This window comes from Balaenoptera acutorostrata, chromosome 5 (genome assembly GCF_949987535.1).
Source record: "Balaenoptera acutorostrata chromosome 5, mBalAcu1.1, whole genome shotgun sequence".
Classification (NCBI taxonomy): domain Eukaryota; kingdom Metazoa; phylum Chordata; class Mammalia; order Artiodactyla; family Balaenopteridae; genus Balaenoptera; species Balaenoptera acutorostrata.
Genome location: NC_080068.1, coordinates 91,911,845 through 91,935,369, shown reverse-complemented (window position 1 = coordinate 91,935,369; position 23,525 = coordinate 91,911,845). Strand labels below are relative to the sequence as shown.

Here is a 23,525-nt window from a genome sequence, read left to right as displayed (position 1 = left end):
TTCTGTAGAAGGATGGTATGGTTCATATGTGAATTGTTTATGACAAAACTGTGGAAGTTCAAAATCCTATTGAGGTAAAAGAGGTTTCTATATTATACAAAAAAAACCTCAGAAGTCGGCAAGAAAGACATTAAGGCCCATAGACATAAATGGGAAAAACAGAGCTAGGCAATACAAATAAAATTAAGGAATAAAGAAAACTCAGTTTTGTAAGAAGTCAAATAAATGCAAATTTAAGCCATAATGTGGTATGAATTTTGCCTAGTAAATTAGAGAAAATTTATAAAATGTTAATATCCAAAGCTGGTACTCTCATTCATTACTGACTGCATTTTAAAGTAGTATGTTAGAAGAATAAAATGACTCAATCAGTAAATAAATATCCTCTTTCCTGGCACTAATTCAGTATATATGAAATGCGCATACTTCTTTTCTCTTACATATTGAGAAGCATATTTTATTAAGCTAATTCACAATAGACAAGAAAAACTCTGTATTAAATACCTTTTTTTGTTAACCACGGAAGAAAATAATTAACAGCTGTTGAGAAGAAATGTTGATTCAGTATTTTCCTTAAAATTATTAACTGTGAGAGATGTATTTTAATTGCCAGCCCATCTCAAGCTTAAGTTGCATAATAATCTATCAGGAACATGACTATTTATGTAGACTCTTCTGGTCCATAGGAACCAGAAGATTATATGTGTTTTTTATATATGAGTGTTCTGTAGTTTCGCCACTGGCTTATTAAACTTGGGACCATAATTTAAGTTTGTTATTCATCCACTGTTGCTGACTTCTTGAGATTTTGGGAAAGTATTCTTTATTTCAAAAAACTAAAGGATGATGAAATTGATTTTATTAAAGGTGTGATTTCATAGTTTTAAAATTTAGTTTACATTTATTTATTTATTTATGTATAACTATGACCAGACAAGTAACTGCAGTAATAAACAAATTATCTTACAGGTATTCACAGTTTTATATGGAAGATAGTTTTTGCCATTATAACATGTTTAACCATCACTTCTTTGATGGAAAGGTAAGAATTATGACCATTATCTCTTTCTTTTATTGTATTTCCTTCATTATTTTTCTAGGGTCCCTCAAGAGCAAATGGTGGCTTTTCTACCATTTATTGATATTTATTTTTGTTCGTTCACTGAGTGTGTATTGAGCACCTAGAGGTGATCATGTTATTCATCTTTCATGACTTTTCACTGCTTCTTGGGTGAAGAGCCACTTTCTCACCAAGACTCACGTAGCTTTTTGTGATCTGACCCCTGCCACTCTTCAGCCTGTCCTCTCCCTGTTCCTGCTTTGCTGTTCGTGTTCAGGACATATGACCTTCATCTCAAACTGGCCTTTCCACCACAGGGGCTTTTGCCCATGCTGTTCCCTTCACCTTCTACTCTCTCTTTGCCTTGTTAATATCACCTCATCCTTCAGAACCCTGTTCCAAGTCACTTTCTTTAGCCTCCCCTGACCCTCAGACAAGGTCAGGTTCTCCTTTGTAGATTTATGATTCTGTAATTAAATAATTCTGTGGTTAGTTGTTTGCTGTCTGCCTTCCTGATAAATTTCATGTCCCAGTTAAGGGGATTTATGGTTTTATTAAACTAATCCTTAAAAAATAGACAGTGTCAAGAGTTAACTCCAATCTATGAACTCTGGGTGATAATGTGTCAGTTTAGGTTCATCACTTTTAACAAATGTCCCACTCTGGTGGGTGCTATTGATAGTGGGAGCAGTTATCCATGTGTGGGGCAGGGGGTATGTGGGATATCGCTGTACCTTCCTCTCAATTTTGGTGTAAACCTAAAACTACTCTAAAAAAAAAATAACCGTATAAAAAAGGGAGAGTGGTTTAAAAAAATCTTCTTTCAATATGATGTTAATAACATCATTGTGAATAAACAACATAGCAGAGCTGATATTTCTACTCCTAATTTGAGCTCTTTGTCAGTCCCATTACAAAATAAAATCTATGACCAACCAAGTAATCACACCTGACAGGAGGTTGGTCAAAAATGTTTGAAATTATCAAGACTACTTGAAGCATATCCATACATATATGTGATGGGTATATATCAATTTTTAAAGAATTGTGAGCCATGTTTAAGTATATATTGTGCTTTAAGATATTAGCTAATGATAGAATGAAAACCAAGCAAGACTAAAAAACTAAGCATTCAGGAAATGAAAATAGATTCTAAATTGTTGGTTGGGATTGAAAAAATGAGACTCATTGAAAAATGAGATTTAGTAAGTATAGCCAGTGATGTACTCCTTCCATCAGAATCCATTTAGCATGGGGATACATATTTTTCAGCCGCGAAAGCTGTGAAAACCAGGTATTGAAGTAAATAACAGTTAGAATTAGACTTCACTGTTTCCCAAAGCGCTTGTGTGGTTGATAACCACTAGAATTTGAGAACTGATTAGATGAGCATGAAGGAGAACGAGGAATTGACAGATCGCTTGACAGTAGATGAAGAGGGGCTTCTCACCTCGGACAGTGACAGTGGGGAAAAGAGAGGAAAGAAGTGGATTCTGAAGGCATTTCACAGATGGAAACCAGAAGACTGGGTGTAATTACTCTGTGTACACCTGAAACTAATATAATGTTATAGTCAATTATACCTCAATCTAAAAAAAAAAAAAGAAGACTTGGTGATAAATGTACCGGGGGTGAAGTCAAAGATGACATGGGGCCGTGATCTGGATTCATCTTCCATTCTTCAAAACAGAGAGTAAGGAAGTGTGGAAGTGACGTTTGGAAGTGTTGAGTCTGTGGGGCTGGCACGACATCGACGTGCAAGTGTCTAGTGTGGTCTCTTGAAACTGGGGGGCTTTGAGCTCAGGGGGGTTGTCAGCACTGGTGACACAGCTGAGGAAGGAACTGAGTTCATATTACTGCTTGATGCTGCAGTAGTGGGTCAGGTATTTGTTTATTTGTTTTTAATACCAACCAGACCATGATTTTGCTTTTTAATTTGAACAATAAAGACAAGAGTAAAATTACATTTAAATACCGAACAGTTGGCTAGCAATTTCATATATCTTAAGAAAGTACATGTAAGTAGCCTTTTCTAGGAAATTCTATGTAACTTTTATTGAGAGTTTATAGAATTACCTTACAAGTTTCTAGAATAACAGTTGGAATAAGCTGCCAAGACTGAGCTCCATGTTCTGTTTCACAGAAGAAAACAGTCATCCAGCTCAGGCTCTCCTTTCTCTATATTTTAGGAGCAGCCACTAAATAGCACTGCAACTGTAGAGAATGATCTACAGAAAACTATTGTTTAATGATTTTACTGTCTCCCCTTTTTCTACCTACTTACGGAGTCAGGGTTTTCAGTAGAGATTACCATCTACTAATCAGTCACCAAAGTATTTAAGTGTCTACTAGGTGTCTGTCTGTGAAGGCATATAAGCCTTTGAGGTACCATGTGCCTTTGAGGATCTAAGCCTCTGCCACTGCACAGAAGCTCTTCACAGTTCATGGGATTAAAAAGTAGGAGTTCTCTGCACAGGATTTTTTTCATAGCAAATAATATAGTCTTTTGGGTAATAAAAAATGTCATATGCCTTATTGGTAAGGTGGTTAAAGTGTGTACAGAAGGTGGCTATTTAAAATGCCGAGCACTTTTTTAGTGATGACTGAGATGAAGAACAGAGTTAAGTTATTGTCAACCTTGGTGGCATAAGCAAGTGTCTGTTTCCCATAGGTGGTCAATATTAGGACCCTCAGCAACCTAGGATGGGACATCCCACCATTGATTCTTACCTGGGAAGATATTCTTTAATTTCTTTTTTAATTTGGTTAAGGGTTCAGGTCTCGTTCACTTACTTATTTTCTTTTTTCTACTTTTAACTCTAAGGGGTTTTAATTAATTAATTTATTTTAAAATTTGTATTGGAGTATAGCTGATTTACTCTAAGCAGTTTGAAGGTTTTTCAGTCACATCATCTGTACTTTTAGTCCTTGTTCGTGTAGGCAGGTTAAGGAAGTGCCAGGCAGCACTTGAAAAATGATTAACCTTCTTGACACCATCCTTTGCTGTAGGACTTTCAGGAGGAAGTTTAATAAAGACTTTACTAGAGAAAAGGGATTAGGATGTTGTGATTTTTTTCCTTTAATCAGTTGGGTCTTCTAAGTTGATTTAGTAGTAGAACAATATATATTTTATTACAAAGTACATATAGGTTTATTAAAGTTTAAATGCCATTAAGCTTTCAAATCTTCTGCCATTTTGTATACTGTAAGTGTTGATTTGCTTTTATAGATAAGTACTTGAAAGCAAGTACAAAGTCAGTAGATTAGAGCTAATATTATAGGTCTGTCTCTCACTGACTTCTCCCAAAGCAAAAAAGTGATAAATATCCTAGACAATTTTTAATGTTAACTTTGCAATCACTAAAAACACGTCAACTTATTGGGAAAATGTGTTAATAGCATGGTTTTATGGCCTGGATAAGCTTTATTTGTGAGCTTTCATTTATTTACTTTGCATGTTCAAATATGCCTGTCATTTACGTGGCACTCAAAAACATGTGCATGTTTAACTGGTAACTTGGCTCTCATTAACCTGAACTTATGGTGGTGGACAAACCAGACAGGAAAAAATATGTCTTATTCGTCTTTGTGTCTCCAGTGTTTAGCACAGTCCTTGCTTCTGTTTGTTGAATTGAATTTAGCATTTTAGATAGTCCTCATGGGTAATGAGTTTCTCTCTTTTAGGTTACTAAATTTAGTTTTTTAATTTAACCATTTGAATGTGTAGTCCTCTGATAGTGATGGTGTTTGAATTTGCAATTTTAAAAACCCACTTATCAAGGAACCCAAAGATAAAATCTTACGGGGGCTGAATGAGAGAGGCTTGAGGATGTCACTGAGGGACTCTGGGGTGGCAGGATGGGTGAAGTTCAGTACGAAGAGTGAGACTGAGCCTAATGCATTCTCCTCCCAATAGGATGAAGTACCTCCCTTTAGTCCTAATTTAGAAATGAATTTCTGTTTGTTCCAGGCTGCCCTTGAAGTATGCAGAACATTTTTACAGAAAGATGAAGGTGAAGGAGTCATTATGGTGACAGATCCTCCTTTTGGTGGCTTGGTTGAACCTCTGGCTGTTACATTCAAGAAGTTAATTGCTATGTGGAAAGAAGGTCAAAGCCAAGGTGTGTAATTTATTACTTACTGCAAAATAAACATGTATCTAGGTATATACTTCCTGTCAAAAATTAGCCGAGCTCAGTGAATCAGAGCACTGATAAAATACACGTCTTGCATTCTCGTCTTTTTTTAAAAGTAGGCTTATTTGATAATAACTTTATCGTCATGATGCACTTCGTATTATTCTAATCATGTGTTTTAAAAATGGCTCATAGGTAAAGTATTTGTTTTTGGTGGGCATAAGGGGACATTATGAAGAATAGCAGTGAACTGTTGGCATTTCTTCAGTAAATATTTCCTGAATGGCCACTATGTTCCAGGTACTGTTTAGGTGCTGGGAATGGAAGGGTGAACAAGACAGACACTTATCTCTGCCCTCATAGACTTTACATTTCCTCTTCCAAAAGTCTTTCCCAGAACTCTAGGAGAGCACCGCGGCCCTGGTCCACAGCTCTAAACTGTGCCAAGATTTGTGTGGGAAGGTTGGCTGTCCAGTAGCATAACAGTGGTTATCAGTGTCACATGGATACCCAGCCCTAGAACTGGGTTAATGACTGGGGGATATTCAGCTTAAAATGGCTTAGGACTTCAAAGTGTTTTATGTAATTATCTAATTAGTCAGTATAATCATTTTTCAGTTTCCAACCTGCAAGTTGATAAATGTAAGAGTGTCAGGAATTTGTGATCAAGCTTCTCCATTAATTGTGCTATATAAATAGTGTGCTTTGGGGACGGGATGCAAATGAAATTTAAAACATGACTCACAGTGCTAAGTATTCCACTTATTTTTGGTTGTGAAGTCTACTTATCAGAGTGCATAAAGTCATTGTTGTTGGGAAAGCAATAAAAAGCTTTGTGAGCTTGAACTGATTCTGCTGCTTATTAGCTGCATGAATTTGAACAAATTGCTTAAATTTTGCAGCTTCAGTTTCCGCATCTGTGAAATGAGATTACTATATTAACATCTAACTCCAGGGGTTATTTAAGGAGATAACATACAGAAAGTACCTAGCATTGTACTCAGCCTTTATCAGGTGCTCTGTAATTAATAGCTATGTCCCCTGTCTCTCATAAAAATTAATTTGGATAAAATTGTTCATAAGAATCTTCCATGATTCAGAAAAGATGGATTCACCCTGCAAACTGGCATAGTGAGTTATGGCAGAGCTAAGATTCAGACCTAAGGCCTTCTGCCTTTTGGTCCAGGATTCCTTCTATCATATCACAACCACCTTTGTGCTTCAAAGTGATGCTCATTTTTTATCTCCCACTTTTTTTGTAATATCTTTGCCTTTACCTAGACTATAGTGATATGCATGTAAAGATAACTTTTACGTACCATGTGTAGCTGTGTTTAGATATAAAAGAATGTTTCCATTGACTTTTGGGAAAGGTCAAGTTGTAAATGGTACTCTGGTAAATCATCCTTTCTTTTGTATGATTTAAATGTATTGAAGGATTACAGTTTCTCCCGATACCATATGTTTTTCAGTAACAGCTTTCTACTTTATTTTTTTCTTTAATATCAGTTTCTTATTTTCTTTTCTCTTTTTTTGTGATCCATCAGATAACAGTCACAAAGAACTACCCATATTCTGGATTTTTCCCTATTTTTTTGAATCTCGAATTTGTCAGTTTTTCCCAAGCTTCTGCATGCTGGATTACCAGGTATAGTAAATATTCTGTTTTCTGACATGGTTGGGGAATGGATATTCTGCTTAAATAAATATTCTGATAAGATGATTCATCAGTTTTAGTAAATGCAAACACTATAAGCTGTAGGAAACACTAAAACTATATCATATGTAACTTAGTGCAGTGGTTCCTAAATGTCTGTAATCTCTAGGGTGCTTATTAAAAATAGAGATTCTTAGGTACCAAAATAAACCTACTAAATCAAAATCAGAGGGTAAAGCCCTAAGAAAAAATATTTTACCAAGTTTCCCAGGTGATTCTGAACTGTAGCCAGGTTTTAGACCAAATGATCTGATCTTTCATCATCACCAGAAGATTGTGCAGCACCCCAGGATCATCATTATGAACATGGGTTTTCTCCATTCAGAGGCTGTAGAGAAATAAATTGCTTTTTCTGGTGGGTGGAATGCCATGTACACTTCACTTTGCTGCTCAGAGGATGCCAGGAGCTCTAAGGAGGGGTGTGCCCAAGGTTGTGGGGTGTCAGAGAAGCAGAGATGCTGAGGTGTGGGTGTGCTGATTCAGGGCAGACTGACTGGACCTCCTCCTTTGCATCCTTGTCCTTCACCTTCTGTTTCAGTGTCCGCTCTCCTGGATTCGTTTCCTTGGGTTCTGAGGTTAACGCTGTTGTCGCCATCACTATGTGTGGTCACCAAGTGGGCACTGCTTCCACTTTTGTAATGACATTTTTCTATTTGATTTTTCTGAGCAGTTGACTAGCCTCTGATTAAGGCTTTTCAGCTCTAGAACTGTAACCGTCTTCACTAGTTGTTCCAAGGTAGCACTTGTTTCTTTTTTTTTTTTTTATAGTTGATTTACAGTATTGTGTTAGTTTCAGGTGTACAGCATAGTGATTCAGTATTTTTGCAGATTATATTCCATTATATGTTATTACAAGATAATGGGTATAATTCCCTATAGCACTTGGTTCTAATGTTTCTAGTCTTGAAGATATACACTATTATGAAAATTATTTAGAAATAATGAAACAGTGTTACCAGAAATGAGGGGACAGATCCTACCTGTGATTCTACCTCACATAGCAAATATTATAATTTTGAGGTACAGTTGACTCTTGAACAACAGGAGGATTAGGAGTGCAGTTGAAAATTGTTGTATAACTTATAATCAGCCCTCTGTATGTGAGGTTTCTCCATATCTGCAGTTTCACATCTGTGGATCCAACCAACTTTGGTTCAGTATTTACTATTGAAAAAATCCACGAATAAGTGGACCTGCACAGTTCAAACCATGCTGTTCAAGGGTCAGCTGTATTCACATCCAGTCTTTTTAAAAAATACTTTTACATATTTGTAATCATAGAAGATGAATTTGAATTCTGCTTTTTTCATGGTGCCTTATATAAGTGTATATTTTAAAATGTAGCCACATAATCTTATGCTTTTAATAAGTAAATTATTCCATTAATAGGCTATGTTATCATTCTCTTCTTTTTGGACTTAGAGGTTGCTACCACCTTTAAGGTACTATAAATAACACTGCCATGAACATCTTTTATTCATATAATTTTTCCATATTTTCCATAACTCCCTTAAAATAAATTTCCAAAACTAAAATAGAATTACAAAAGTTACGTTATCAAATTTAATGGACTTTTTTTATGGCTCTTGAACCATATTAACAGTGTCCTTTCCAAAAGTGTGTAGCACAAGTCATTTTAACCTTGACTTCTTGAGCTCTGCTTTAGGCAAATCCATACCATATATCTTCTCAAAGCTGGTTTACTTTCCTTTTTAGGGCATCCAGTTTTCTGTTTCTTATCTGAAGGATGCTTCTAATATGGACATTTGCAATGCAGAGATAACTGACATATCCTAAAGACGTTAACTAAGTAAACTATTTCTGGTTTCCAAGAGCACCTGCTGCCTTTGACAGTGAATAATCATCTAGTACAATGTTTGGCACATAGTAGGTGCCCTATACATGTTGAATGAATATTTGAATTAAAAAGAGCATGAACTCTGGAGTTGAAAAGGAACTGGGTTCTAATGCTGGTTCTGCCACCTACTAGCTAGGCCTACACATTTTATCTAACTCTCTGAAACTCATCTTACCTGTTAAATGAGCATAGTAATAATATATCTGCTTCATAAGGTTTTAAGAATTATTTGAGATAATACATTAAAAGATTTAGCCTCATCCCTAACACACAGCAAATAGAGAAAAAAGGTTATTGCTATTAGCATTGTCGTAACCATCACTATAGTCATCATTCAGATGGCCCCAGAGTGGGGGTAAAACTTTTCTTCAATTTTAATGTCACAAAACACATTATTTTAACTGCAAAACACATCGTTCCTCAGAAAACTGTTTCATCCACATTTAGAGATGAGTTTTCACTGTGGGCAAGAGTTTCAGTTGGTGAGGAGGCAAAGAAGGCAGATCCAGAATAAAGCAGATGAGAGCGATTATTAATGTGGAGTAACCAGTTATTGTTTGTTTAGACAGCCTGTGTTACTAGGAAAGAACTTCTGGAAATACTGTAGTTTTAATTTTAAGGACTAGTTCCGAGGTCCAAGCTTACTGAAAATAATCATATGATTCAGTGCATTGGTGGAAAAGGTTCTAATTAGGCCATGTGTATCAGGGTGAAAAGCAGTCTTTCCAATAAAGAGAAAGCCAACCGTTGAGAAGAAGAATTAGAATAAAACCTATAAAACAAAAAAAATCTTCATTTTTCATGATTCCTACTAAAGATGAGAACACTACTGCCCATTATATGCTCAGTGGGAGAAACTGAGTTTGCCAGATCTCCTAGGGTATATGTAAACTTTGTTTGTTGTACCTCCCCTTTGATGATTTTTCTACTATTTTTTTTTTTTTTTGAAACTCTCTCTGGACTTACTATTATCCTTTCTGAGCCTTTTGCATTCTTTTTTTGTTTTTCTTTTGTTACTTTAACTTCTTTTTGTGGTAATTTTTTTCCTTTTATATTAGCCACCTTCATCTAATGAAAAATTTGAAAGTTACCTCTCCTCCTTCACAGGTCTTTCCCATAGACCTTGATTAGGCCTTCTTTCTGACTTTGCCTGAGATGATTATAAGCCCCGAAACCACAATGCAGTAAAAAAAAAAAAAAAAAAAAAAAAAAAATCACTAAATCTCTTTTTTTGGAAATACTTTTTAGGTAAGAGGAAGGCGGAAATGCTGCAAATCTTCATAAAATATAAATCATGTAGACTCTTCAGTGATAAAGCACTTGATGAGTACAGAATAAAATAGCTATCAAAGACCTAGAAAACCGAGAGCTTTATTAAGGGCAGATTAGAAAAGAAGGATTTGGTAATGAAAAGAAATTCTGATTTAGAGTCAGAAGAAGTTTGAGTCTTAGCACTGCCTTCCAGAAGATTAAATATAATCTTGAGGGAAGTCACTTTATCTTTCCAGGTCTCTGTTTCCTTACCTATAAAATAAAATGACTGAACCAGAAAAGGGATGCCAGATAAGCTTTACTTTTAGACTTAAGCCTGATAAATTGGTAGTGACTTTCTGGAGAATTTGTTGAGAATACCAGGCTCAGTGGCAGAGAGTAGCGTGACTGATTAGTGATGTCTGCCACAGGGTCAGGGTCAGGGAGTGATGGCATTCAGGTCCTGTATTTACCATATCTGAACTAGATCTTCTCACTTCCCTTCCACCTTGAACATGCTATGTATGATCTCTTGTTTCTGCTTAATCTGGGACATTTGTCTGGATTGTTAAAAGTAGAGATCTTTGCTTTTTTTTAAAGCTGTCTTTTAAAAAATCATCCTGTTTAGAAAACTGTTTGTTTTTCAAGTCTGGTTTCATGTTCAGAAATGAAAAGGTTTTGACAGGAATTTCTGAGAAATGATTGTAACTTATAAGGTGACACGTGAAATTCTCAAAATTCAATATACAATAAACATAAAACATTTAATGGATTTGAAGTGATGAGGAATAACACACACACATATATGTATGTGTATGTCTGTGTATATATCTATACATATGATATTTAAAATAAGAGGTTACATGGAATATGGTGTGACTAAAAAACCTTATTGCTATGGTAGAAGTTGATTGATGGAGCTGAAGAGTTCACTTGGAATCTTTTGAATATATTGAAATTAAACAGAACACACTTTAGGGATTTATGAAAATACAAACATGTACTCTGTTTTATTTAAGCTTTGTTTCCTAGCATGATACCTGGAGCACAGTAGGTGCAGAATAATAAATGTTTGTCAACTTGAATGTCTTGTTTTCCATATAACTAGTTTCAGTCTCATGTTGCAGAAGAAATTTGTGTATAGATAAAATTAAAAGTTAGGAATTGCAGAGATTTTGTGCTTTCCCTCATTTCTATACAGTACTTCATCACATTAATCAGTTCCATGGGAGAAATTTTCTATTCGAAAATGCCTCTCATCATCATTGTGAGTGAAATGTCAGGGATAATGATGGGAAAATGGTGTATCAGCTCTACCACCAGTGATACACAATTTGCAAAATTGTGTTTGCTTTACAGCACTTCCATAGGAGGTTTATTTGTGTGGATGAAGCTATGAAATATGGATGTATGTTAGAGGTTCATTAATTTATCCTAGCAGCATGCATTTTACATACCATATGTTTATAGTTAATTAGCACAACAAACCCACATTTAAAAATAATAATAATCTCAATTAGGTTATGCAAAATCAAGTAATCAACCACCTCCCTGACACACACATTCTCTGACTCCTTAGGTAACCATAAAGAAATTCTTTTTTTCCCCCTCTCTTCCATCTGCTATCTATTATATTGCATGGACTATTCCATTTACTAAAAATCTTTCAAAGATACTCTTTTCCAGCATTTGAAAATCTTCATAAGATTCTCTTGGGAAGAATATTTTTTCTTATGACACTCATAAATGTTCAAAATATCTTTGTTGAATTTAATATGGTACCATATATTTACTGAATACATAGAGAAGGTGCATTAGGGAAAAATTATGAATTTAAATCATTTTAAAAGAAAACTACTTAAGGTACTATTTTATGGTGATTTTGAAGTAAAATCTACTTTTGTATCTTAGCCTCTAATAGGTGACGTATATTCATAGAATTTTAAAGTTGTAAAGATGCATAGCTTTAACATAGGCTGACTTCCCAATGTAATAATCCTTTCCACTAAATTCATGACAAGCAGTCATGTAGTCTCACTTGAATGCTTTCCCTGAGCAAAGTCCTACAGCCTTACAAGGCAACTCAATTTATTTAATAGCTCTAATCGTTAGAAAATTTTCTCATATGGAGATAAAATATGCTCCCTATTAACTTCTAACCATTGGTCCTACTTCTGTTTTCCGAAGCAATAAAGGATAAGTCTACTTTCTATTCCACATGACACGCCTTCGGTTATAACATAGCTATCAGATCCTCCCAGTCATCTGTTTTCTGAATAAACACCCCCAATCTGTTAAACTATAAGCCCTATTTATTCCCATTTCTTTCAATAGAAATGAACTGGCTTTATTAATGTCTCTCTTAAAATGTAGCAGCTGAATGGAGGGCTTCAAATGTGATCTAACTTCGTCTCCTTTCCTTGTTACGACATTACAGTTCTGTGTAAGCTGGCTGTGAGCCTGCACGAGCTCTTACACCTTTGTGATAGGCTGTGGACTCCCCACGTGGGACTGTGCGTGCTCACATGCCGAACGCCCTAGGGCTTTTATTTTCCCCCCACTGTCTCTCATTTAGCTGAGTCTCCTCATCCTGTACTTATTTTTTTCCCACTGCTGAAGCTTGTTAATTAGTCTTCCTAAATTTGTTCACCTGTAAATCTAGCAGGCATTGGCATAGCCATGGAGAGAGCTTAGGAATCTCCCTCCCATTAAAGGCCTCTCTTTCCATTGTCATCGATTCCTTACATTTTTGTAATTCTCTCATTAAATAGCTACTTTGCAAGTCAGTTCTGTTGTAAATTCTTAAGTGTAACCTTATTTAGAATCTAAAGAATTTATTACAACTTACTTGAAAGTTGCGATCTACGTGTATTAACCTTATAAAAATCTCATGGTGTTCTTGTGGGTCATGTAAAGCAGTGGTTCTCAAACTTTAGTGTGCCAGGAGGGCTTGTTAAAAGTAACAGATTGCAGGGTCCCACCTCCAGAGTTTCTGTGTCATTAGGTCCTAGGTGGGCAAGAATTTGCATTTCTAACGAGAGCCCAGGCAACGCTGATGCTGCTGATCCAGACACCACGCCTTGAGAATCACTGACCTGAAGATGGACGCACTTAGTGGCCAGGTGGATTCACGGCAGGCTTAAAACCAAATGGAGAATGTGCACGGATGATAGGGTGGAGGAGGAGACGGGAGCAAGAAGCTAATAGAAATCATGCTTGTTGGCCTCACTTTACTTTCCAGATAATCTGCAGAAATGGAAGGTTGAGTTAGGGATCTTGAGGAGAGAGGTAAACGTTCAAAACAGTCATTGTGGGGAAAACTATAGTTATAGGTGTCCCTCTGCACTCCATCCTTCTATCTGTCTCTACCATATGCCGAGTCCTGAATTTAGTGTTTTACATACATTGTCTCATTTAACTTTCATAACAACTCCAAGGTAAGTATCAGTAACCTCCTTTTCCAGATGAAAATGATGCAAACTTGCCTGAGGTCACATAAAAGCGAGTGGCAGAGCCACTGCCTGGCCCCCACACCTGGCTCTGTCAGAGAGTGATGGTGGAGGGCCACACTGAGGCTGCACTCAGCCTTGGGGAACTGAAAACGGACACGCAGTGAATTTCGCAGGCAAAAAATGAAAAGCCCTCTACAAGCTGGCACAGATCATCAAAGGTGGAATGTTTTAATGCCCAAAGCTAAAGTCTTAATTATATAAAAGCCTTTCCTGCAAATTCTGTTGCATGGAAAGAAGATTAGAGTTGTTTTTTGAATCCTAGGTAACATGAATGTGTCATAACAAATTTTACCTTTTTTATAATGAAATTTTACTCTCATAGAGGCCCCTCTGAGGCTGTTGATGAATAAGTAAACTCTTGCTTTTGAGAACTTATTAAATACTCTGATTTAATTTGTATCTTGGCATCAGTTTGTTCATGTATTGGTAAAAGAATCTTAACGAATGTTGACTTATTTGAGAAATTTTTCCTTTTTAATCTTTCTAGGTAGATTATGATAATCATGCACTTTATAAACATGGAAAGACAGGACGGAAACAGTCTCCTGTGCGTATTTTCACCAATATCCCACCCAACAAAATAATCCTTCCTATTGAAGAAGGGTACAGGTAAGAGAGACCTTGAAATACACAAGTCACTGAAAATAAAGTTCCATATATCTAACACCAAATGCCTTTCATATTGACTCATGTAGTTCTTTTATTACTTTTAAATTTGGCCTATAATGTTATATTGAATTTAATTTGAATTACACCGAACTTTTGTAACAAATGCCTTGTGAACTTTTATCTACCTTGTGAATCTCAATAAGTATATGCAGCTGATTCCTTCCAGTCTTTCTTTTCTCCTTAGATTTTGCCCTCTGTGTCAACGATATGTTTCTCTAGAGAACCAGCACTGTGAACACTGTAATTCTTGCACATCCAAGGTACAGTTTTCTTTAGAATGTGTTTTTACTCAAACATATTAGTTTTATTTTAGGTCACTAGTTTCATTACATTTGTTTAATGTTATTTTGTTAATATTATAATTTGTATTAATGTATTATCATTTATTAATTATACTTTAATATAATATTTTTTCTCTAATTATAAAGTACAGCAGGCTTTTAAAAATACTTAGTTGCCTTCATCATCATTAACAACTATTTGAGTTATTTTTATATGGTACTGTATGACTGCTAAAATTATTAGTGTTTCAAATAAGGCACTAAATAAGGGCTAAATTTTGTTGAGGGCAAAATTAAGGTGTTTCAAATAAGGAATTGAACTATTAGATACCATCACTGTTCTGATGAAGCAATAATTAATAACATGTGCTGTGTATTTACTCCTCACAGCACTAGTAGACAGGGCTTTTTACAGATGAGGAAGGACTACAGGGGACATACTTCCTAGTTATTTTTTTAGGAAGGTGGGATCACCTTTAGGTTACTCGGTTATTTTAACTAAATACAGTCAGAAAGAACATGTGAAGTTTAGTTGGCTGATACGCACATATTATTCTCTGGAGGAAAGGCTATATTTTTATAACTATTGGAAAGTACATTTTTTATAACTTTATAATTATATTACTGGTTATACTGGTTTTTAACTATGGTAACACATCTGATTATATATTTCCAATTAGTTTAGAAATTATCTGTATTCTTCATTAAAAAAAATTATGCTCAGATCATACAAAGTACAAAATGAGGAAAACAAAATTTTATTATTTAGAGATGCACACGTAAGTGGAAAAAATAAACAAAAACAAGGAAGTGACCAAGATAGGTGTTTCTCAGTGGGGAAGGAGGAATGCTGAGTTGGGAAGGGGCATGTGAGGAAGTGTCTAGAGTACTGATGGTATTGTCTCTTGACTTGTTGGGTTCATCAGTGTTCACTTTATAATACTCATTAAACTGGACAGATGCACCTCGTGTACTTTTTTAGGTATGTTTTATTTCACAGTTTTTAAATTACCCAAATAGTAACCTCTATCCTTCTAAATTACATTAAGTTCTCAAATATGAATGTTATTAAGGATTATACCAGCTAGACACATTAAAAACTATGAATCATTAATTCTCTTGAAATTTTCATTGAGTCCTTCTTTATGCAGATTGGGTTGCTCGATCTGGAGTGGACTTTCAAGATCATTTAGATAAATCCTCCAGTTTTAGAGTTAAGGAAATTGGGGCCCATCAAGGAGGCATTTCAGTTGAGTAGAGAAATGCATAAATTAAAATCAAAGTATTTAACTGTAAAGCCCAGGAAAGTGAGAAATAAGGAATGAATAATTTACACAGATTTTAATAAGACATTTTAATTTTTAATTGTGGAAATTTGATTTTTAGTGACAAGTTAAACATAATTTAAAAATTGTTTTTGTAGGATGGCAGGAAATGGAATCATTGCTTTCTCTGCAAAAAGTGTGTAAAGCCTTGTAAGTATTTAGACTTAGTGTTTGAGAGCTTCTGAAAATATTTGACTTTTTCTTCATCTAAATAGGATTTTTATTTAGCTATTTACAAAAGAAAAAAATAATATAGACTTGCATTAATTTACTTGCTTTTTAATTTTTACACTTGCCAAAATGTACTTTCTCTCCTTCAAAGAGAGACATGACTTTACCCTGTTTCAGTGTTGCATTTGCTTTGGCTTGTTTTAACAGGGTTTTGTATCACTCAGCCAGCCCCCATTTTGTCAGTGGCTCATGACTCATGGCAGAAGGGCTGAATTTGTTGCCATGTATCAGAAAGAAGTTAGCTGGTTTACATGGGATTCCAACCTCTTAACCTTGGCCTCTTTAGCCAAATTATAATTAGCTATGCAAAGCAATCACAATATTTGAAGTAAACACTATTCACGCTTCCTTATCATAAAGGTTAATCAAATGAAAAATTATATTAAATGAACCTCTTCTAATACCTAATTTTTATTTTACAGCCTGGATCCACTGTAACATTTGCAATCACTGTGCTCTTCCAGATCATTCTTGCACGGGCCCTAAAGACGGCTGCTTTATTTGTGGTGAATTAGATCATAAACGGAGTACTTGTCCTAACATCTCTACATCTAAGAAAGTTAACAAGTTAGTTGAATTCTTTTATTTACTAGAAAAAAATTTCCTTGTTTATTTGTACGGAGCAATACACAGAAGTACACAATAATCAGAGGATCCAGAAATGCTAAATTAGTTGTTGCTTTCACTGTTAGGTATTGTTTGCATAGATGGGGAGAGGGAGGATATGAAGGTGAGTCAAAGAGCTTAAAATTTTACAGGTAAGGTATGAAAATAACCAAAATATAAGGTAGAAAGTGACTAACTTCCTATATATTTGTGTAATATAGCTGTGTAATTCAGAGGAAAGTTATACCAATGACAATAGTATATTTAGAAAAACTATTGGTATTTCAACTGGGCTAACTTGAATGTTACACATTTCTCCTTTTAAACTGAAGGGATTATAGCTATTGAGTCCTCTTGTTTTACTGATGTGAAAACCAGATAGCCAAGTTTAACATTACATGACCGTTGAGATCAGGATAAAAATTTTGAGCTATCATATGACTTGTGATGAAAAAAAAACATCTATTATTATTAGAAGTATCTGATGGTTTAGTAGCTACTTGTGATTGTATTAGAATTCTTTTCCATTTGTTTTTTTGGTCAGTAGAAATTATTTTTTTCCATTAAAGCCCAGCCATTTGAATTCTGCCTAGTATTTAAACTACCTTTTCCATTACTTTTTATCAAATTTACTTTAAATAATTATTTCCACTAAGTAATCTAGGGTAGAAGTGGAATTTTAAAAATTAATTAAAGAGGTGTATTGAAGAGTATTATATTTTTTTATAAAGCTTTTAGAATACAACCTAATAAAGGATTGATCTGGGGTTGTTGCACTATTACAATGTAATTCTGCTTGCAAACAACATGCTTAGCCTTTGATTCTGTGATCTTATGATACGTGGAAACTGAATTTGCATTTTGGTAATACAATGTAGGCTCTTTATTGGTTCTTAAATAGCCCTGACTAGTCTATTTGATAGTAATATGTTGTTTTCATTGAGGGAAATCATGTAGTATCTCTTAGTACTAGGTTTTATCAGTTTTAATTCACGACCAAATTCCTTAGGATGTGGTGTACCTGATAGTTCTTAAATAGTATCACTTTCTTCTCTTAGAGAGGACTCCTAAACTGTGAACAGTGATCTTCAGATATTGCTTTCAAAAAAATTTTACAATGAAATTGACAGTGCAAAATTTTTTCTTTATAATAGTAAAAAATAATCTTAATAGCTTTTTTAGCATATATGGCATAAAAGATCTTTTCATCTTATATGTTTTATAGTTGTCATGTTAATTTGGTTTTCCTTGGTATTCATTTTCCTTTGGCTGTGATCTGGAATGGCGTTGGCTCCCTCTTGTGGTTAGAGCTCATTTTATCAGTTACATAAATACCTATAATTTAGAGGACAAATACTAGGTCAATTTATTTTTATTTTTTAATTTATTAATAAAATTATAATATTTAAATATAATATTTTAAATATAATATAATATTAAATATTATAAATATTTATTAAATATTAAATATAATATAATTTAAATATAATATAATATTATAATATAATATAATTTAAATATAATATAATATTAAATATTATAAATATTTATTAAATATTAAATATTATTTTTAAATATATTTTAAATATAATATAATAATATAATTTAAATATAATATAATATTTAAATATTATAAATATTTATTTTATATTTATTTTTAAGGCAAAATAAAACAATCAGTTTATTATACTCAGTTTATCACTGTTGAGAGACTTTATCTCTGGAAAGTTTTATTTATTCATATTACAAATGAATATTTTCTGTTTTTGTTTACTGTATCTTCTAGTGAAATCTGGTTCATGTTTAGTTCTTCTTCTGAGTGGACAAACCAAAGAAAATTTGTTTAAATTTTGTATACAGACATGCATAGCTTCATTGACTTTGCCATCAAGAGATTATACTTCATTAAATTTGCTAAATCATCACTTATCAGGACATTATCCTACTTTTAAAAAATGGCTGGAGGGAAAGGAGATTTATGTAACATGCACAAAACAGTATAAAGATGACTGTTTTATTTGTTTTATTTTGAACTTATAGGATACCCCAGTCCATGGTGAAAAATCTAAACATGGAAAAATATAAAATTGCCAAGCAAAATTCTGAGTAGTATTCATGTGGAGCTACTAATAATCGCTAATATTTATTTATTAATTACTATATGCTTAGCATTTTACATACCTGAATAATTTATAGTAGAGTATGTAGTGTCAAGGTAATTCAGAACACAGTTTCCTGAATCAGACTAGTTCTGCCACTTCCTCATGGATGATTTCATAGCCTCTGTTTCTTCCCCTAAAAAAAATTAGGGGGAAGGAAAGGGAAGGGTGGCATCTGCCTTGTCTCAGTCTCCCAGCTCCTTGAAGTCAAAGACTGTGTCCATTCATTTTTGTATTCCCAACACTTAACATATATACTGAATGAACAAAAAGAGAGGCTGAGTTTGGTCCACTAGGAGATTATATACTGTTTATGAAGCTCCTTTCCCAGGTTTTGGTCCTGGGACGATCAAGAAGAAGCATTTCCCTAGGACTCGTGGTGGTTTAGGAGAAGTGAATCTAACAATTGATATTGCTGGGCAGCCATGGAAATGCCCAGGTTTGCCACTACTGGCAGCCCCAGCCCATCCCTTCGTTCATGATATGATAAATGGCATGATTCTGCTAGCTTGGAGAAAGTGAATGGATAGACCAATAATCTTCCTCAGCTATAGATTGCCTGTAATGTAGTTCAGAGAGCACCTGAAACAAAGGATCTGGGTGTTTTGTTTTTTTTTTTTCTGGTGTGATTTAACGTTTTTTAGAGAGTGGGTTTCAACTTGTTCATTTTTTTAAAAAAATATCTTTATTAGAGTATAATTGCTTTACAACGTTATGTTAGTTTCTGCTGTACAACAAAGTGAATCAGCTATACATATACATATATCCCCATATCCCCTCCCTCTTGAGCCTCCCTCCCACCCTACCTATCCCATCCCTCCCTATCCAATCCCTCTAGGTCATCACAAAGCACCGAGCTGATCTCCCTGTGCTATGCAGCAGCTTCCCATTAGCTATCTATTTTACATTTGGTAGTGTATGTATGTCAGTGCTATTCTCTCACTTCATCCCAGCTTCCCCTTCCCACCCTGTGTCCTCAAGTCCATTCTCTACATCTGCATCTTTATTCCTGCCCTGCCACTAGCTTCATCAGTACCGGTTTTTTTAGATTCTATATATGTGTGTTAGCATAAGGTATTTGTTTTCCTCTTTCTGACTTACTTCACTCTGACAAACTCTAGGTCCATCCCTCTCATTACAAATAACTCAATTTCGTTCCTTTTTATGGCTGAGTAATATTCCATTGTATATATGTGTCACATCTTCTTTATCCATTTATCTGTCAATGGACATTTAGGTTGCTTCCATGTCCTGGCTATTGTAAATAGTGTTGCAGTGAACATTGTGGTACATGTATCTTTTTGAATTATAGTTTTCTCAGGGTATATGCCCAGTAGTGGGATTGCTGGGTCGTATGGTAGTTGTATTTTTAGCTTTTTAAGGAACCTCCATACTGTTCTCCATAGTGGCTTCAACTTGTTCATTTTGAAGCTAGTCTTCAAGAAGAGACCACAAAATGTGGGCATCCTGTATGGCACTTGTCAGGACTTTTAGATCTACTGAGGAAAGGAAAATTAGCTGTAGGACTATAAGATGGGCCTCTTTAAGCCTTTTCAGTTTTTTCCATTGTGCTATTTCATTTTTCTACCATGGCTAACTACCAGTGTATCGGTCTTTTTTCTGAAAAATGTAATTCAGGGATTTGGAGATTGAAGTGCTGAGTTGAGCAGTACAGATGTACCAAAAAAAAAAAAAAAAAAGAAAGAAAAACCAACCAAAAAACCTCCCAACTCATTGGCCTGACTATTTACTTCTGTGGTGTGTTTGTCCTGAATAGATTGTTCTAAATCTGTAGTCACCATCTTTCAAAGAAATTTCTTTTCTCAAACATTTTGCTTGGTCAGGACTCTATCTCCTTGTTATTATGGTTAGGATTCTGAGGATTTATGCTTATAATACAGTAAATTCTTCCCCTCTGTTTTGTTATTTGGTTATCTAGTTAATTAAACTTCAACATAATTACATAATTCACTGTGCTCATTCTACAAAATAATTTAGCACCTTGTTTTTCAGAGCTGTCAGAAAGCAGAAGCAAAGAAAGAGCAATAAGATGAAAATGGAGACCACTAAAGGACAGTCCATGAATCATACATCTGTTACAAGGAAGAAGAAAAGAAGAGAAAGAGCTCATCAATATCTTTGCTCTTAAATGTCCAGTGGCTGGCGAATAAGAAAGATTTATAGTCCAACCTTTGATGCCATTTTCTGAAAGTGCCTCACTGGACTTAAATTCTGTCGCTTTCAAAGGTATGCACCTCTCTAAGCTTGAAAGTAGGCAGGTGGTATTTGCTAGTTTATAGACCTCCTCACCCCCAGCAGCCCCTCTGGAGACCTGGGGAGTTGTTCCATCCTTAGCTGGTTTGCTAGCTCTCAGTGCCTTTTTTCTGTCTTTAAATCTCTTCCAGTCGTATTATTTTAGCCTCTTTTATCTGAAAAATGGGCATAAAGCGTCCTTTTGCAGGAAGAAAGAAGAAAATGAGAATGAAAACCTGAGGTTTTGTTTACATTGAACATGAGTATAAGTTCGATATTTTAAATATTAAAGTATTGTACAGTGGCTTAAACCCCACTTGTAAAGAGAAATACAGTGTATAATTTTTTTTTAGACAGAATCTGAAGATGATGGAAAGAATTTTGACAAAGGCAGTCTAAAGATATAAAGATTATGAGTATGGTTACATTATTATTATTAAATATTTATTTTTCAAATACTTTTTGCAGTTGTCCTTTGATGGTATAGAATCACCTAAATGTTTGTTGAATGAGTGAGGTATTTAGAATTATGACTTGCTCTGTCATCTTCGTGTCTCTTAACCTAGGCAGTACGTTTCTCTCTTTGTAAAAGTAGTAGCAGAAGGCAGGATATTTTGGTGATCCTCATTCCTATTCTAACACTTCCTGGTTGTATGTCCTTAGCCAGGTCATTCATTCTCTAGAAGCTACTGTTTCTTCATTATTATAATGGGGACAATAATAGTTAGACCTCAGGTTTGTTTGTGGTGAAATTAAATGAGGCACATGCCCCTGGCTCTCAGTTCTCCTGTTACCCGTGAGAAACGTTAACAAATGAAGATGGCTGCGGAGCACTAATGGTAATCACCGGGTGGTCAGGTATTGTAGCATGGAAGGGAGCAGTTTGAACAAACAGTTCATTATCTCCTTAAGACTTAGTAGTTTAGAATGGCTTGCATTTGCACAATGACTTTTCTCTCTTTCCCAAATGACTGCTTTAGAGCAGGTTTGGAGGCATCTCTGCTTGGGCTTAGCTAGCCCTGAGAGTAAAGGTAGAAGAACTGCACTCCATCTGGTATTTAAATTCCACCTGGTATTTAAGTTAGGATGGTTTGTTGCCTGATGTGGAATACGCACATGTGGCCCTGATCAGTGTGGTCCTGGTAGATCAGGCTATATCAAAAGATGAGCTAAGCTCCTGGACTTAACAAGCATCAGAAAACTCTTCTCGCCCCCTTTTTAACCTGGGTTCCTGTGGTGATAGGAGGGGCAGATTTTGAGGTGATTGGATGAGATATGAACCTTGTACAATCATTGTGAGAGTTCCCCTCTCTGATTCAGGCATAGATGTGGACATTGCCTGACTTCCATGGTGTCCACGATACCGTGGTTAAAATCTATTGAAATCTCCCCAGAAACTCAGACAGCTGAGGGACCATGACTGCTGAAGAATTGGGTCCTGATGGCCAATGGTTTTTATCATCACCATATTTTCTTAGTTTTAAGATAACCGTCGATTGTAAAATGCATTTTCGATGTAATCATAGCTTTTCAGGGAGAAAACACCTTTATCTCATTAATTGTATATATTAAATTTTAGATGTATCTTTTTTCAGAAATATTGAAATGTGAAAAAAATGTCCATCTTAGTATTGAGCAAATAGGGTATTACTTATAATCAGGAATTTTGTACTTAAAAACTTTGTTACCTCCTTAGAGAGTTAAAAATATGAAATTTGATGGTTCTGTTTTTTTGTTCAATTAATACTAATTTTAAGGACTTAATCTCTTTCTTTTCTCAGAGGATAAACTAATAGAATGTAAAAATGTCTCTGGGAGGTAAAGTGTGATGGGAGATGAGGTCATTTGTTCTAATTAGAAATCTGCCTATCTGAACATTAAGATACTTACTCAAAATAGCAATAGAAGAAAATTCCTGAAATTTGACAGATAAAACTTTCTAAGCTTTTTAAAAGGACATTTTTCTTAAATAACTACAGCTAAATTTCATTCTACTTCTTGTTTATATTATAAAATGTAATGAAATACAAAGTTACTTTGTAAAGGCCCTGGATGATCAGATTTCAGTTTTTTATCCTACATTTAGTCTGATATTTAGACTAATTTATTTCTCCAGTACGCCCCAATCTTTTCATCCTATTCTCTTCTTTCTGTTTGGAATATTTCCCTCCATACAGCCGTCTGTTAAAGTCTTATGGAGCCTTTAGGCCCTGGCCCAAGTCCCACTCTCTCCTGGGAAGCCTCACGTGAGTCCCTGATAGCAGCCAGTACCTTCCTCTCCAAACCCCTTCCTATTCTGCGCCACACTTGAGGCACTTTTCATGTATTATTCTGTGATTATATTGACAGATTCTGTTTCCCCGAAACATGAAAACATGGAATTTTCTAGAGGTTTTCAGGTGGTAGGTGTATTCATTTGCTAGGGCTGCCATAACAAAAAATCACAGACTGGGTGGCTTAAACAGCA

At 35.0% G+C, this 23,525-nt stretch overlaps 1 protein-coding gene across 3 annotated transcripts in view; it reads left to right on the top strand.

Moving 5' to 3' along the window:
• Positions 1–23,386, top strand: part of ZCCHC4 (zinc finger CCHC-type containing 4) — a 55,724-nt gene extending 32,338 nt beyond the window's left edge. Inside the window, exons 4-11 of one of the 3 annotated variants that reach the window (XM_007168451.2) lie at positions 970–1,042; positions 5,031–5,181; positions 6,744–6,844; positions 14,022–14,143; positions 14,388–14,463; positions 15,908–15,959; positions 16,463–16,607; positions 20,819–23,386. In XM_007168451.2, the coding sequence (XP_007168513.1) occupies positions 970–1,042; positions 5,031–5,181; positions 6,744–6,844; positions 14,022–14,143; positions 14,388–14,463; positions 15,908–15,959; positions 16,463–16,607; positions 20,819–20,954 (856 nt within the window). In that variant the 3' untranslated portion in view covers positions 20,955–23,386. The remainder of the gene's footprint in view (positions 1–969; positions 1,043–5,030; positions 5,182–6,743; positions 6,845–14,021; positions 14,144–14,387; positions 14,464–15,907; positions 15,960–16,462; positions 16,608–20,818) is intronic. The other 2 variants (XM_007168450.2, XM_007168449.2) reach the window with 2 other exon arrangements.
• The last annotated feature ends 139 nt before the right edge of the window (positions 23,387–23,525 follow it).